This window comes from Heliangelus exortis, chromosome 6, assembly GCF_036169615.1.
Source record: "Heliangelus exortis chromosome 6, bHelExo1.hap1, whole genome shotgun sequence".
Classification (NCBI taxonomy): domain Eukaryota; kingdom Metazoa; phylum Chordata; class Aves; order Apodiformes; family Trochilidae; genus Heliangelus; species Heliangelus exortis.
The window spans coordinates 33,964,502-33,981,587 of NC_092427.1; the positions used below are offsets into that span (position 1 = coordinate 33,964,502).

At 40.7% G+C, this 17,086-nt stretch overlaps 1 protein-coding gene across 1 annotated transcript in view; it reads left to right on the forward strand.

Annotated features, from left to right (window-relative positions):
* Positions 1 to 17,086, forward strand: part of COL3A1 (collagen type III alpha 1 chain) — a 52,027-nt gene that overhangs the window by 2,302 nt on the left and 32,639 nt on the right. The window contains exon 2 of the mRNA XM_071747790.1: positions 15,788 to 15,993. Within this exon, the coding sequence (XP_071603891.1) occupies positions 15,788 to 15,993 (206 nt within the window). The remainder of the gene's footprint in view (positions 1 to 15,787; positions 15,994 to 17,086) is intronic.

A 17,086-nucleotide genomic window follows, 5' to 3' on the forward strand; every position in this document is an offset into this window, starting at 1 on the left:
TCCTTACTGGGCTAACATCCATACTACTTGCAGGGATGAGGTTACACAGAGAGCCTGATAAAACACTGGTTATCCCTTAAAATGTTGAATTTTCTCCTCTCTTTGGAATGTTCCTTTCCACACATTTGAATATGCTTTTCTCACAGAAAATAATAATTGAAGGGGTCGATGATTAGCATTGCTTGCTCATGTGCAGGCCAGCAAAGGACTGGGAATTTTCCACAGTTCAAAAGAGAATTTCCAGACATGCTAAAATGCTCTCTCTTGTCAAGAAAAATGTTTATATGGTTAGTATCAAGTGTAAGTCAATATAAAATTTTCCTTGGGGAAGCCTGCCAGGAGACAAGACTTGGCAAGATATTAAGGAAACTGCTTGATATACACTAAGTTTAGAATAGTCAGATGTACCTCTGGGCTATGTGTTTCTTTGTCTTGCTACAATAGCTAAGAACAGAGATTTGAGTGCATCCTCAGGTTGAACCTCTTCAGAAGCTCAGGATATGGATATTATGGAACAAAGAATTTTCTGTGACTTCCACAAACAAAGCTGAATGTGTTGGTAACCCTCCAGGATGTTTTAAGCCAGCAAATAAAATGCCCTTGGCACGGTTCAGGTTTTCTGATGTGTGTCAAGGTGTAGTCAAGGTATTTGCAAGCCCTGCCCATGTTTAAGATAAAAATGCCTCCTGGTGGCTGACATGACATGAAGCTGCTGCTTCAGGTGGGACAGATGTGTCAGATTCCAGCAATGTATATTCACTTCTGCTCTTTGAAGGCACCTTTACATCCTGTGTATTAAAATTGCCAAAAAGTGCAAGAACTTGGAATGCTTCTTCCTTCAGGGAGAAATCCATCCTGTACCCTGCCAGCATGATTTGTTCAGGCATTTGCTAGCCTTAGGGCCTACATTCATACCATTCAGCTTGAGTTTGTAGAGTCAATCTAGACAGCATAAATTTTACCTGGGCAGACTCAGGGTATTTGGCAGTTTCCACTGACTGAAAAGGAAGCCCTCGCACAGCCCTTCTCACAGCAGGGCCAAAAGGGGGTTCAGAGGGATCTGGGGCTGTCTCAGCTGCATCTGAGATAGGCAAGGGATGTTTCAGTCACCTGAAGTGTGTCACTCCTCATATGTACACCCCATACTCTTTGAGGAACTTCACTGAGGTCGTCAGGAAAACTCCTATTTCCTTAAAAGCATTGTAAGAGCAGAGCCAGAAACCCTTCGTTGTTATTCCAAGTAATTTTTTGTTCTAATGTAATTTAGCATTTTCCTTGTAAGTATTACCTTGGATGTTTGGTCAGGAAACTGGTAATTTCTGATGTAATGACTGAATCCTAAAATATCTCCAAGAAGACTTATTGACTTTTCATATTACTTTCAGTCACAAATTAGTTTTAAAATTAAATATTACCACGAGATGTAGGGTTCAGGAGGTAGCCCCCAGAAAAGCAGGATGATATTTTAGGAAAAATTGTAAGTAGCTTGGTTTAGCCAGTTTGCTTTCTTCTGTTATTAACTGGAAAGGATTAAATAGGTTTTGCAGTAGATGGGTACTGCACAGATGCTGTGTATTTGTGAGACTTCCAGAGTAACATTTTTTAGCACTTATCCACAAGCAACATTGCACATATGTATTCTTTGTTGAGAAATGAGCAAGTTTAAGGGTAATGCCAATGCCAGTAAGAACTATATGTCCTCAAAGGTTTTGATAACATGGAGAAGTCTCCCTCCAGATTTTTGAAGGTAAAGCCAGCTAATAATTACACCATCACGAGTAACCTGTGTGAGGGTATGAAAGATCAGGAGTCTGCTGCTCATTTTTCCTAAGTGTTTTTTACCAAGCACTCAGCAGACAAGGTTAGGCTTAGGAAAACTGAAACATTCCTTTCTAGTCTGAAAAAATCATGCTAAATGAAAGCCTGGGGAATCCACCCCCTCTAAATATTATATATATGTTCTTGGAAATACGACAGATTTCATAAACACGTTTTAGATCACACATCCCTGGAAGACATTAACCTTAGGAAAAGGAGACCATTGTAAATCCCTTTCATTATTTTCCAAATTTGTTTTTGATTTCAGACCAAATCTACATAGACTGATTTTTTTTTTTTTTTTTCAACGAGGGGGTGGAGTTGGAACTATCCACTCCTTTATTACAGGGGGAAGAGACAGAGGTAGAAGGGTGTTGCCTCTGGCACGAATCTTACTGTTGATGCCTCCCTCAGAGCCATTACCTTTGCTCCCTTCTTAGTGCTGCAGATTACAAGCAGATCCCGTTTCCTTTCCCAGCTTCTGCCAAAGTTTTGAGGTCTGAAATATGCAACCAGGTGTCACTTGAAAAATCTTAGCTGATGCCAGCCTTCCACAGCTGGTAAATATAAGAAAAAACTTTTTAACTGTGAGGGTGACAAAACACTGGCACAGGCTGCCCAGGGAGGTTGTGGAGTCTCCTTCTCTGGAGACATCCAAATCCCACCTGGATGTGTTCCTGTGTGACCCACACTGGGTGGTCCTGCCCTGGCAGGGGGGTTGGACTTGGTGATCTCTCGAGGTCCCTTCCAACCCCTGACATTCTGTGATTTCTGGGATTTCTTCAGAGTTGAAAGGTTCAGCTAACCAGTAGGAGGAAACAATAACAAAGCTTGCTTTCCCAGGCAAGCAGGCAGCATGAGAACTGGATTGCTCTTGATGTTATGGTTTTAGGGTAGTAATTTGGAGAACAGCACAAGCCACAGCTGCAAGTTTTAATTTGTTGGTTTGAAGTAATGGTCAAGACCCAAAGATGTTGAAATGAATGCAAAGTCCATTAATACTGCAGATTAGTCCTGGTTTTAGTCCTGCTTTTTTTAAGAAATCAGGCAAAAGATCTCAGCTAATACAAGGAAAACTCTTGGCAATGGTAAAGATATGTTGTTAAACAGGGGTTTTTTTGCCTCAAAGTAACTGGATTATATTCCTGTATCATTGTAGATACTTGATGTGATGGAGCAAAATTCAGTTTATTATTGGCAATGACCCAAAATATAAAACTGAGACCTGGAAAGGGTATAATAAAATCTTTTCTGATTTAACATGACAACTGTTAGGTCATTCTCCTTGTGGTAGCCTGGTAAATTGTAAATTGCACAACTTTAATGTGGTTTACAGCTCAGCACCTGCCACCTGTATGTCTGTGGTTTTGAGATGTTCTGATTTTGTTTTTTGGATATAAATAACCTTCAACCCAAAATGCAACAAAAAATGTAGTGTCATCATTTTACCTGCAGAACTATTTTACCAGCCTACACCTCCTTTGACACACCCATGATAACATATCCTGTGCAGAAGGAGAACTGGGCACAGCTGTGATTCCTTCTCCAGGAGAGATGCCAGAAGTGTTACTTGGCTCCTGTACTGCCAGGTCAGGCTGTTGAGGGGAATGTGGATGGATGCAGAAGAATGATGAAGCCCCTGGATCTCACCATGCTGCCCAACTCCAGCCCAAAGGGATCCAGTGGGTTCCTCCTGGAAAAAGAGGGTTTGGGTCTGTGCAGCTGAGGGAGATGTCACTGGGAGTGATGCAGCACCACCACTCACTGCCTGGCTCCCCATGGCCAGGCTGCTACTGTATACAGGAGCCATGCTCTGCTTTAGTTCCTGCTGCTCAACTGCTGCTCCTCTGGGGATCTTTCTTCCATTGTCTCTTTTGATGCACAGGGTTTGTGAAGCTCTCCTTTTGTCTGCTCCACGGTGTCCCTGACAAGAGGTGCTTTGTTCCTGAAAAAATCTACGAGGAATTCCCTGATCTTTCTCCATTTAGCACAGTCAGACACTTGGTGTTGCAGGGAACTAAGGTTCCCATATTTATGTGCAGGGGCCATCTCACAGCTCTTTAATGCTGTATAACAATTTCAAGGATTAACCCTTAAGTTGCTGCTGTGGCTGACAAACTGATGCACCTCCACAGGCAGTAAAAAAATACAGATTTTGGGACTAGGAAAGTCTCTTCTGTCAGTAGAACAGAGGTAGAGAGGTGTTCTTATCCTACCTTAAATGCTGGCAGGGTGCAAGGAGGATAGTCCAACATAGTCTGTTGGTGACTATAAAGCAATAGATCTTTTACATTATAGTTTGTATTTATACTTTCAAGCAGTCTTTTTTTTTCTCATCTTGTATTTCAAAGGAAAAGTTCTCTCAATGTTGCTTTGAGAAAACCTAACCTACTTCCAACTACTGCTTTTATTTCTGCATTTTCACTTCAGAGCCAATCTTGTCTCCGGGTTTGTGAAGTTGAAGCCTCTGCCTGTTTCATGTCAACATGACAATGGAAAACATGATATAACCCCCTCCAACAACAACCATTTTTTGGCTTTAGTTTGGATAAACTTCAGCTCTGGGACTTCTGGCTTTGTTTAGTGAAAGTACAGCAGAAGAGATTCCTTTCATATTAGCTAAGAGGCTTCTTCCATTTTCCTTCATTTACGTCAAACCCCTCATTTAAACACAAACTATCAGAAGGAGACTGAAAACGGTTCCTCCTTTAACAATGTCTGCACATTTTTGTCTTGCTTTGATTTACACAAGTACTCTGTGAGGAAATGTCTGTCAGGGAGGAGAAAGCTTGCACAGGGCATTGAGCAGGAAGAATGTGATGATAATGGAAAGATTTTAAGGTTGAATATGTTTTGTTGTTTTGAAAGCCTAGGCTTTCTCTTACAGCAAAAGGGGCACCAAAATGCCTCTGAAGAAATGGAGGATGTGACTTGCAGATTTAAGACTCCAGCTGAGCTTGTAGCAGAATGGCCTCAGGCACAACACAAAGCTATCCACAACCCTAGGAAACCCATCCCTTCTTGCAGCTGGTTTTCTCTTTCAGGCATTGGGCATCCCACTCTGGAGGATGGCACAGACACCTTTGCTCTCCTGCTAGACAGCAAAAGATTTCCTTCCATGGGCAAATCTTCTCTGGGCTGCTATGGTGGCTTCAGACACTCCTTTATTGCCAGCCCCAGCACTGTGAAGGGCAGCAGAACAGCAGGGACACCCTATGCACGTCTGTAGCAGTAGATATGAAAGGATGATCTGTGTCTGGAAACACTGGCAATTCTTGGAAAACTTCTGGACATAATTAGTTACTACTGAAATGCCCCAGAGGTCACAGCCAGTGACCAGTTGGAGCACTGGCAGGCTGTCCTCTGCAAAAAAGCTCTCTGTTCTTTCCCTTTGTGCTGCTGCTGCTTCTCTCTCTTCCTTCTTTCCATTTTCTTTTAGGAAAAAAGGCAAGAGCAGCACTACAGCTCCTTTTTCAAAGAAACACAAGAGAAACAATTGCTCACCCCCACACAGCTAATAGAAAATTTGGGAAGGTTCAGTCATTGTTCCTTTGATGTTCAGTGGAATAACCATGCTGAGCATCAAAGGAGAATGAACTACATCCCCCATGCTCTCTTTCAGCTATAAGCAGCAAAAATAGAATTCATATTATCTTGGAAAACACTTCTCTGTTCGTGAGAGGCTCTTTTAAAACAAAAATTGACATTTTTTCTGTGTTTGGCTTTAAACCTACTGTATGATATTTGCTTGTTTCCCTACAGAGCAGTAGTCATTCTGTGCCAGCTGTTTAAGAGAAGGTCCTAGTGAAAGCAAACAATAGGCTGTGTAGTGGGAATTGCAAATCTTTGAAAAGAGTAATTGAAATATGCTCAGACATTTCAAAGATTCTTTGCACAATTTTCTAAGCCTGTTGGTGGCTTAGTCATTGGCAGGGTGGTCCCCTTTGTAGATCCCTCTTTTTTGTGTGTGAAGAGAATAGCATCAATATGAGGGAGGGGGAAGGGGGGACTGAGAGAGGAGCAGGGAGGAGGAGAGGAGGGGAAGAAAGCATGGAAAAGAAAAGAAAAGAAGAGAAAAAGAAAAGATGTTTTCAAGTCCAATTGCTTCTTTCCCTGTTAGAGAAGCTGAAGAAAGAAAGAACTTTGTAAACTTCTTTCAGTGAAAAAAAATAAAAAAAGCTTCATTTATCAGGTGTTCTCTGGCTCAGCCTCTTCCACTGATACCTTTTAAGGACTCCAGCAGATAAAGTGTTGGATCTGGCTGAAGATGCTTTAGCCCTCCTCTGCTTCACTGTGCTTTTTATCCTCCCTCTGTGCCAGCTGCCCAGAGCAGGGAGAGCTAAATGTGTGCCAGGCTCCAGGCAGCCACTTCAGTAGCAATGCTCCTGACCTCTGATCTTCAGAAAAAGTCATCTTTGTGCTTGCAGGCTCCTGACCTCACCAAACGTGTGGATTCTCCCTCGATGAGGGAATTGGTTGGGAAGATTCTTAGGTCTTCATGCTTCAAAAGTGGGTATATAACTTGATAGTTAAAAGTGGCCCTAGAAAAGTTGTCTTTGGTACCCTGGGAAAAGCCTCACAATGCTCACTTGAGTAGCCTTAGGAAGCTGACAATAAGAACCTTGTATTGGGTGTACAAACACCCATTTAATATCCTCGATGAGACAGATTAAGGATTTCACATACTGCCATCTGTATCCAACTAACTGTCCAAAAGAGATGTGGGGTGAATTAGTGCAAACTGGAGTAAGGAGTGAATGAATACAAGCTGTTCTGCAGATGAAACTAGGTTAGTGGTGCTCTGTGCATTCTAAATCTCACCACAGCCCCCCACAACCTTCTGGATTACAAATACATTTAATTTCTTGGCAGCCCAAAGTTATGATTCTTTTTTTTTTTTTTTTTTTTTTGGACAATATGCCAGGATTCTTTAATCCATCCCTAGAATATGAAATACAAGAATCAAACTCTTCATTTAATCCCAACCTCTGAAATTACAGGGAAATCAATACAATTGTTCAGGGAGCTCTGTTAGTGTAGAATTTGACCCCCTGCTGCTTTACTCATCTCTGATGTAAATTCACTATGGCCATGGAGTTACACTGGAGCTGACTTTGTCCAGCATATCTGAAAATATAAATGATATTACCATGTGTACTACACTGCATTGTAACACTTCCCATCTGCTCCAGCCTCAGGAGAGGAGCATTGATTTCTTGCAAGGCAAACCACAGAAACAGCACTGAATAAAATTGTTAGCCCTGTCTCTGAGCTGAGGGGAAAGGGAAGATCACATCTCACTTGAAACCTTAATCACCCGATAAAAATTGCTTTAATTACAAGGTTAGACAATGAAAACCAAAAAATCCTGGTTTTTTTCCCCACACAGCCTTTGGGTTTTATCTTGTGAGAAACTTAAAATACCTTCAATTAAGTAGTTACAGTTTTGTCTTTTGCATGAGGTGTTAGGTAGAGCAAAGTGAAGCAACCCCCAGTTTCCAATGCTTCCCTTTCCTTTCACTTAGCAACTGAGAAGCTGAATCTCACTTTTATGATACTTTGGATCTGTCAGAGTGGTTATACAGCCTGGGAAACCTGCTTGTACACAATGACTTTTCCAGTTTTTCTCTATTCTTGCCAGGACAGACCTATTGCAAGAAATGTTGCAAAGAATCCTCCAGTGGTATAAACTATTCCTGGTTCTAGCTAAAATGATAAATGTAGAAATATGTCTTCTAGGTATAGCTTGGGAATTATTATTATTTTTTTAAGTTCTTACACAATGCTGGATTTTGGTAAATTTTTCCACTTAATTGATCTCAATAACGTTGAGCATGAAGCTATTGCTTTTCTTTAGTAATATGTTAGGCCAGCTTCTTATGGAATAAAATTGGAAGAGTTCATGAGCTCAGCTGTTTAAGATTACCTTGGCACTTGGACTCTGACTGTAGAAGTCTCCTTTGACTGCTGCAGGAGTGGGCAGGATGTATGTTTAAAGAAGCTAATAAATCCATAAAATCATCAGTAATCACATCAGACCTTGAATTTATATCAGTTTCTGCTTGGTTTAAAACCCAAGACTTTGGGCCATTTGGCACCATTCGCTCTAAAGACAAGAAGCCCATTAAAATCAGATTACTGCAGAGTAGTGAGAATTTATGCCAGCTCTACAACTAAATACCCACAAATAAAGTGACTGCAGCCTGCTGAGTATTTTTAGAGTGACACCAAATGGCACGAAAGGTGATGTGCCAAAAAATATTGTAACATCAGAACAGAAGGGGTAGAAAAATCTCAGAGGCATTTTACCAATAACTGGAAGAGTGAGTGAGTGAAAAATTATGCAGTGTTCCCTCTAAAGGGCATTGAATGCATGGAATTAAGATGAAATCCTTCCTGTGTGTCCTGCTCTAATGCCAGTGGTTACTCTTACTAAAAGGTTTGATCTGTCAGACACTGAAGACCTTCAGTTCCCAGCAGAATAACTGATGTTCTTTAGGTCTGATCCAAAGCCCAGTAAAATCTAGGGAGGTTCTGATCAGGCACTGTTTACTCTTAGTCAGGAACAAATGACACACTCTGCAGAGTACAGCAAAAGGAGTCTATCTCTACTAAAAAGACAGAAATATGGATATAATTGTCTGAGTTAGACTCAACCTGTTGAGAGAGGACTTTGGAGATGAGATACCAGAATAACATCACAATTTTTTGTGATGTCATTCAGGGATCTCTTCCTCACTTACAAAAGATCATTTAGGCCATGGTGTTGTCAAGAAAGTGCTAACAAAAAAAGGAGTGTCACCACCTCTCACATCCAGCAGATGTTTTCTTGCAATGACTTTTATAAGTTCAAAAAGAGGTATAACAATCCTCTGTGCAATCCCTCCAAAAAAAAAAAAAAGCAAGGTGATAGATGGCAGTTTGCTCTATCCTGTCCTTGGTATGACTCAGTTTGAAACGATAGCTCTGTCAAAAATACCCTCCAACTCAAAGCACAAAAGACCCCTCCCTTGCAATTTGTTTTCCTGTTATCAGTTGGGAAAGAAGAAAACTCTTCTGCCATTGTTTCTCATGCCAGACACCAGCTGGAGCCAGTACCTCTGATGGGATGTCACTGGCCTGCCTCTTCTGTGGCAGGGTGACCTTTAAAACCTGCATGAAGAACATCATTCAGGGATGTCACACGTGTGCCTGAAGAGAGCAATTTGTGAAACATAAATGTTGAGAAAGAACAACGTGATAGATTCAGCCTCTTAAGACCACGTTACCTTGGGGAAGAACAAGAGCCCTGTGAAGATAAAAGAGAAAAATTAGTTTGCTTAACATAAAACACACTTTGAAAGATTAGGGAAAAGCCAATAATCTGCAAGGAAAATAGAGCCATTTGACTTGGCAGCAAAAATGCCATGAGTGGATATTTTTAAATCCTGATATTTCAAAAAGGACAAAAAGCTGCAGAAAGGTTGCAGCATTTGTAGCTTATGAAGACAGATGAAGGGAAAGAGGGATGATTTTTTCTTTTAAATGTAAATACTTGTTTGTACCAGTGCAGGCCTGTTTTTTTGTGGTTTTTTTTTTTTCATTTTGTAATCAGCAAGACAGATTGGCTGTGTGTCAGAGCAAGGATGGTTTGGCTACGAGACGTAGTGACACTTTGCCTGAGAACCCAGCCTCTTCTATGCCTTGTTGGTGAAACAGTGAGTGTATCATTTCCACAAGGCATCTGAGTGGTGAGTGCAGTATTATGATTCCCCAGCACCCTTTAATGCTGATTTCTCTTTCTTGCTCTGCATCTGACTGAAGAGGAAAAAGTCTGTGCCTGGAGCAGTGGCAGGACTGTTCCAACACCAGCTTTTTTGGCAGATGAGCATCCCTAGAAGTGAGAAAGCTCCAGTTTCTGTCTGAAAGCACAGGATGTAGCTTGGGAAATCCATGAACTGTTCATTCATACTCCTTCTCCATCCCACCCAATGACATTTTTTCCTCCTAGAGGACATGGAGCAGGGAAAGATTTTTAAGATAGACCTGCTCTGATTTTTTCACTGCCTGCTAATTTTACCAAATGAGGTTTCTTTCCTGTTACCTCTAATTACATGGTGGACAAACCTGACCAAATATTACAACAGTACCATTAAATCTGAAAATGTCCTAATAGGTAGGTACCCCCAAACTGGCCATTATGTCCTATAACCCTGAGAAATCCATTCAGTTAATTAGCTGATATTTTGATGATGATTCCAGCCAAGAGAATGAATGTCTGTAGGCCTTGCAGTTGAAAAAAAAATTATCTTGTTAGACCTTTTTTTTTTTTTTTTCTATTCTTCTATTTTCACCTCTTTTCCTGACTGCTATGCACCAGACACTATTTCAGACTTTTTGAGTACTCAGCACTTATCTGGCAGGGGAACATGCAGACAAACCAGGCCTTTCTGGCTCAGCAAGCCAATTAGTTTGTTTCCATTACTGATCACGGGATGGAAAGAGTATGTTTGATTTTCTTATAAACATCACCATAATACCAGACAGGGAGTCCAAACCATTTGCTTCGAGGTAGACACTGGGGCATTCTTTTCTGTTCAGTAAATGGAAAGCAGTGGTGCTGCAGACACTGGGATGGATTCCACAGTCTACTTCAGTGTAGCAGTGAATTACAGCATTTCCATTGAAAAGGAGCAATGTATCTCTTTTCTACTTTATCCTTTGGTTAAACAATATATGAAGCAGTGCTGGAATACACAAGAAAAGTGTATTTACTGTAGAAGAAATGTAAAAATATTTTTTTAAGTAGCCATTCTGTAAAGCTGATTACCAAGACCAGTTAGAAGTCTGTAAAAAGCAACAGAAAGACCCTTCCTAACCTCAGCAGACTTTGGATCCAGCCAACAGTAGAGACCAGGCCCCCTTTCTGTCAGTGCTTTAGCCTGATTCACTTTAAATAACAGCAGAAACTGTTTGCTTGACTGGTTGTGTTTGTGATCCAATTCTCACAGATCAAAGCTCCTGGGTTTTGCTTCCCAAAATGAAGAAGTAATTTTGGGAGCAAGCTTCTGGAGGGTCATGAGTCACCTTTGTGTAGACTATTGCCCTTTTTGAGGCAGAACCAGACAAGTTCAAGATGTTCCATAATTTCTAACCCTTTAGTCACATCTCTGCAAATGGGATCTGTGAGTCTCCTCCTAATGCAAAAGCTGGACGTTTGCTTTGTCCAAAGTGGAAAAGCCTGTGGTTTTTGAGGATACTATTAGAAGATTTTTTCCTTTTGCCATATAAATGTGGTCAAGCCATGATCACAGAGCTTGCACAAATGCATAACCAAAACCAGCTGCAAACAGGTCAGCTTCTCAAGTCACAGCACTCGATACAGAATTCCCATTCATCTCACTGCAATCAGGATTTTGTCTCATGTGACATCTGTCATCCTTCAGGCCTAAGACCATGTTTGTTTTCCCCTGTACACATTTGGGCTCTTTTAGGTACCAGACTTACAGATCCTTTGGGATAAAATGGTGATTTTCCTCTTGCCTTTCCCTCCTGGTCTGCTTACATGCAGCTACTAGGATGGGAAATACTTCAAAATATTTCAAAACAAATATATGGTTAAGGTTGTGTTGCCTTTTTTGTTGTTTCTTCACTTCACTTTAGACTGCTCCAGGTAAATTCTACTCGCAGCAAAATCTTTAAAAGTGTGACTGCTCAGTAAACATCATAAATGCAAAGTTATTCAGGCTTTCAAACACTAAACTTGGATCTCTCATACAATGAATCTGAGATTGGCAGAGTTCCCAACAAGCTCTTGCAAAACTGCCATAGAAATGCAGTGCCACTGTATTTAGGGCTTTGGGAAGAAGAATAAGATTTTACATTGCCATAAGCAAATATTGTTGAGTTCTAACATTTATTTTTTTAAAAAAATCTTAGGCTAATCTATGTGTTTAGGCACCAATAAGAAAAGCTGGCTAAGGCAAGTATGTGACAGTTTTACTGCAAGTCTAGAAATAGGCAAGTCAGCTTTTTTATAACCTTATTATTCCTATATGGTACTTGCCAGTGCTTTAGCACAAATCAGCTTTCCAAAGGATTTTGGAGCTAACAGTTAATCTTTATGAGCAATGCAAAATGCATTATGTCATAACACGCTGACACACAGATCTACATCTGAGCACAGAGGGGGTGTCTTGAACAGACTAAGTCTTCCCAGATGTAAGTTTCCTTTGGAAACCTGTTTAATACTTTTCATTCTGCCAAAGGCCACAACGATTTTCATTGCAGCTCTCTGAGCTTATTTCTTAATTCATTTAACAATGTCCAGAAAGTTAGAAGCAAATACAAATGTCATTACATCCAGATGGCTTCGATTTTCCTTTTCCTTCTATTAAAGGTTGCCATCTACTGCAGGATAACTGAACAACAACCCTGGAAAAATGCAGAGAAATCTGCCTTATTTCTACCTTACTGTAAAGTCATGTCAGTTGTTTTGTGACACGTTTTAGATTTCTGTGATTTTCATAGTTGTTGTTGACTAAAATATGGAAAAGTGAGTCTTCTCAGTGTGAAAAACTTGTCACTGAGAAAAGCCTCTGCTCCAGAAAAGAGCAGCTGACTTGAAAAAAAGAATCTTACCTAACCAGTAGTGCAAAAATATGGGAAAGATGGCCCATTTCTGCTCCCCATTCAAGCTGTGCCCTTCTCTGTAAGGCAGCAGGATGACATCTCTGGAAATAACAGAACAACAGAACAAATCAATGGAAAGGAATTAAAGATGAAGAAAAAATGGAGAGACGAAAATGCAAGTTCTTGGATCTCAATTTCTTAGTGAATAAGAATATTCTTTAACTGGTATAAAAGGAACTGTGGTTTTGTAAGGATAAGAGAAGGCATCAAGAGCTGAAAATTTGAATATTAAAAATAATCAGACACATGGTACCTTATGCAGTTTTTTATTTGTGTGTGCAATTCATACAGCCATACATCATGTGCCCACATGAGCAGTTTTAATTCTTTTAGATCTGTACCATGGCATTTTTATAAAACGTTGATGAACTAAAACTAAACTAAAGAAAAATCATCTCTCCCTTCCTCGTGATGTTTGCAAATGAAAAGGATGCTTAAATCTTCTTAAACCTGGGGAGCTGGGAAGCACACGAGTGGGGTGAGAGCTGAGTGCATTGCTCTTGGGTGGGGTGGGGTGGCTCTGTGCCCACCCTTGTTCTCCAGGGGGTATCCTGGTAGATGGATAACAAGCTCCAACCCCCTCAGTAGCTCTGGTGCCATTCTGCTTCCCACAGAATACTGCTTGCAGGGTCCTCTTTTATACAGCCAACCCCTCTTATACTGAGCTACCCAGGTTTTTTTTTTCCATGAATCATTAGAGAGACTGTAAAGAATATTTCATTCATAAGATTGCACTTCTCATTTTTAAAATATATTCAGCCTTCTTGTTTGTCAGGAAACATTTGTCATTTTTCTTGCCAAGGCTGGGCAGGTTTGTTTGTTCTTTTCCTAAGTGTCTGCAGTGAAATCCTGGTCTGTTAAAGGAGGAAAATGTTCCTTGCAGGGACAATCTGCAACAAATTAAGCAAAGAATCTGCTTGTTTACCTAAGATCCATTGACATGATCCTGTGGTGTGAGAGCTGGGAAACCAAGAAACTTTTTTTAGAAATGAAATCTACCTTGGCAGACTAAGGAAGGTCACCTGGATCTTCTTTGGGTAGTGGATGTCAGACAGTGCCCTCTGAAGCAGCAGCTGATGCTGGGACCCTGTGACATGAGGAAGATGCTGACCTGGAAATAAGCAGTTATTCACCTCTCTTGTCTGGGATCTGAAGTTTCTGATGAGGCCCAAAAGGTAGAAAAGTGAAAGGAAAAAGTTAGTTTCTAAATGATAGAAAACATCTGAGGGGAATTAATTTTCAGATGTCATTGGAATATTGCAGAATTTAAGATTTTTTGTTTTGCTGAAGGAAGGTAAAACACTGGCTCCCAGCCTGATATGAAACACAGAAATAGTATTGGCTTTAAAATGTCCAAGAAGGATTTTTGAAGCTTTTTGCATCTTGCTGTTGTTCTAACCAAGCTGGTGGTCAAAACCAACTCTTAACCATAAGTGCTGTCAGCCTTGACAGGTCAACATTTTCCTGTTTGCTGCTCTTATAATTGAAGTGTAGAAATAGGATAAGTTGTGTGTGCAGAAAGCCTGTAGTGGGATTAAAAGTGGGAAAAGGAACCTCCTGTCTCATGCTGTGCCCTACTCCTAGATCCCCGTGCTGGTTCTCCACTCAGTGAGCCAGGAGCTTTTGGTTGCATTCCCCACCACCTTTGTGGAGCTCACACAAGGAAGGAAGGAATTTCATGGATGGCCTAGAGGAAAAAGACTGATACAGGCAAGGGAAAGCAGCTGAGTGAGACACTTGGAAGGGAACTGTCTGAAAAATTAAGCTCAGTTTACTGCCTGGCAACAAAAAGGTGAACTGCTGAGGTACCAAAACCAAAGAGGATTCAGGGGAGATGAAAAGGGAAGTTACATGCTATGGGAAGGAGGAAACTGAACAGAGAAAAAAGGGAACAAAGAAGAAGGAGCACGAGAAGAGAGAAAATGCATCCAAGTGTGGCCATGCCAAAGAGCACTGGCATGGGTATGTAAAAAGATACCCAAAAATACAGAGAGGTAGAAAACCAAAACATGTTAGGAGAAAAAAAAAGACCAATGTGCTAAAGTGGTAGTGGAAAAGAGAAAAAAACAGAGCTGAAAGGTACCATGAGTGAGAAAAGAAAAAGAGGCTGCATAACCCAAAGAAGGGGACTGTACTATACATTTGGACTCAGCCTCATACTATATAATTCCCCCCATTACAACTGTCTGATGGTATTCAAAATTTCATGTCTGAAGCTGGTGGTAATTATAGAGAACTTTGAATTACATGTTTTTTCCTTTCTTTTTGATGGGTGACTTATTCTGATAGTAATCTTTTAAGGACAATGTAGGTACACAAATAGCTCTTCTTCCAGAATTCTGTGTTTCTAAATGGGTTTGTTTTAAATCCTTCTTGAACAAAATCTTATTCTGTTACTCAAGACATTCACTGATACTTAGATTTGCAGTCTGAGGCTCCTAATACCTTCTGCAAATCCTACAAGGAGTTTGTCACACTATGCAGTGGTTTTTTCACATTGGTTTCTTACATGACTGGGCTTTCCAGATCTAATTTCTCTAAGAAGTTACAAAGCCCAAATTACAGACTGGGTTTCATCAGTCTCTTCAAATCCATTATCTACAACAAAGTGGATCAGTACAACAGCTGTTGGAAGGAAACTGCAAAGCCAGGAATATTGCAGATTAATGAAAATACAGACCCTTGTAAGATTTGATCAGGCCAGGTGACACACTAATTGCACACCATTTGGGCAATTCATGTGAACATTCTTTTAGGTCTATTCTGTACATTGGCCTTCACAAAATGCTTTGAAAACACTTGGTGTGAGCTGCAGATGCAAGATGCTAGCAACAGGGGTGGTGCTGGACAGGTGGCTTGTTCTGCATCCATGTGCAAGTGCTGATGCTGGCACCTGGGGGCAAGGGATGCCCTTGTCTGGGAGACTTGGCACATTCCCCTTCTAGCTGCAGCAGAGAATTCAGCTGCTAATTACACACTAACTCTGTCTGACACACAGATCACTGAAGGCAGAGGATTATCACAGATTTAATTAGGCTTTGGATCAGCTCCAGGAGGTCTCCATTGATGTCTATTTATAGATTCAGAGCAGACTCTGCAATTAATGTAACTCCTGTAATGTAATTGTAATTACTGATCCTCCCAGTGTCTGAAGAGAAGTGTTTAGCCTTTAACTTCACATAAACTGTAACACAGCAGAAAACAAACCAAAACTGTGAACAGCTTTCACATGATTTATCTTTGATTTGGAGAACACATTTGAGATAACATTTCATGGTATTTTGTCTTTCTTTTCCAGTTGCAGGATGTACCCACCTCGGGCAAGTTTATGCTGACAGGGATGTTTGGAAACCAGAGCCATGCCAAATCTGTGTCTGCGACTCAGGATCTGTTCTCTGTGATGACATCATCTGTGATGATCAGGAGCTGGACTGTCCCAACCCAGAAATTCCCTTTGGAGAGTGCTGTCCAGTTTGTCCACAAACAACACCACAACCTACAAGAGTAAGTTTGTTCTAAATGCTGTCACCTTGCTGTTGTTGCCTTCTTCCCCAATGTCAACCCCAATTTGGTTTTTTCAGAGGGTTGTAAGCACTTTTCATTTAAAGGTTAAGCTTGCCACTTTCTTCCTCTAGACAAATACTTAGGATGGGCAAATTTTTCCAAATGAAATTAAAACATTCAGCACAGTTTTATCTTTTTTCTTAAATTCAAGAATACTTCTGTATTCTCTCGGGCAATTGGTACCAGATCTGATGAATGGTTAATTAGTCCTTAGGGCTGTGCAGCTGAAAGCATGAAGTACTTCAACTTAATTTTTATCTAGCCAAAAGGCAGAGCTGAATAGTAGAAAGGGACAGAGGGCAAAACCAGCCATGATATTTTTCATTTTGTATAAAGGTATAGGAATAATGCAAACAGCTGATTTGTTGACTGCATGCATGTTCTATATCCATAAAACTAATGCCAACACAGAGCTGAAGAAGTTAGACAATTCTCACAGCATCCTGTGACTCTGCATTTCTTACCAAATCAATTCTACATCACAGAGTACATTTCCTGCTGCAGAGTTACTGCTGACTTGATGCCCTGTATAAGAAAGATGATTCAAGCCCTACATCTCTATTTATCATTATCTTGTTTATAGACACCAACATTATCTAAAATCAGGAATGTTACTGCATGCCAAATCCCCTGCTTAAACCACCTCAGGGACTGAGCCATCTATACTGTGCTTATCTGAACATTTCAGCTCTGTTTAAGATCCATGAGGTTCTGACAAAGTACATAGATTTCCAGAGGCACATTGGAGATTCTCATCCAGAAGATAAGAGAGTAAAAGAGATGTGTATATGGAAGGGAAAGAATGGAAAGGAAAGGGAAAAGATGCATTTCTGCATCTCTAGAGTGTATCTGCTCAAGCATGAAATGCCAGGTACACATTTCCTGGTGTTAGTTGCACCATCCTAGTGCAACTGTACTGCCCCAGGGCTACCTGAGCTGCCTCACTGAGCAGTTTCAGGCACAGAAGCATGCTGGAGATTTAAGCACAGCTCCCTCTCTTACTGACTGCAGAGACTTTTTATCAGTTCTGTGG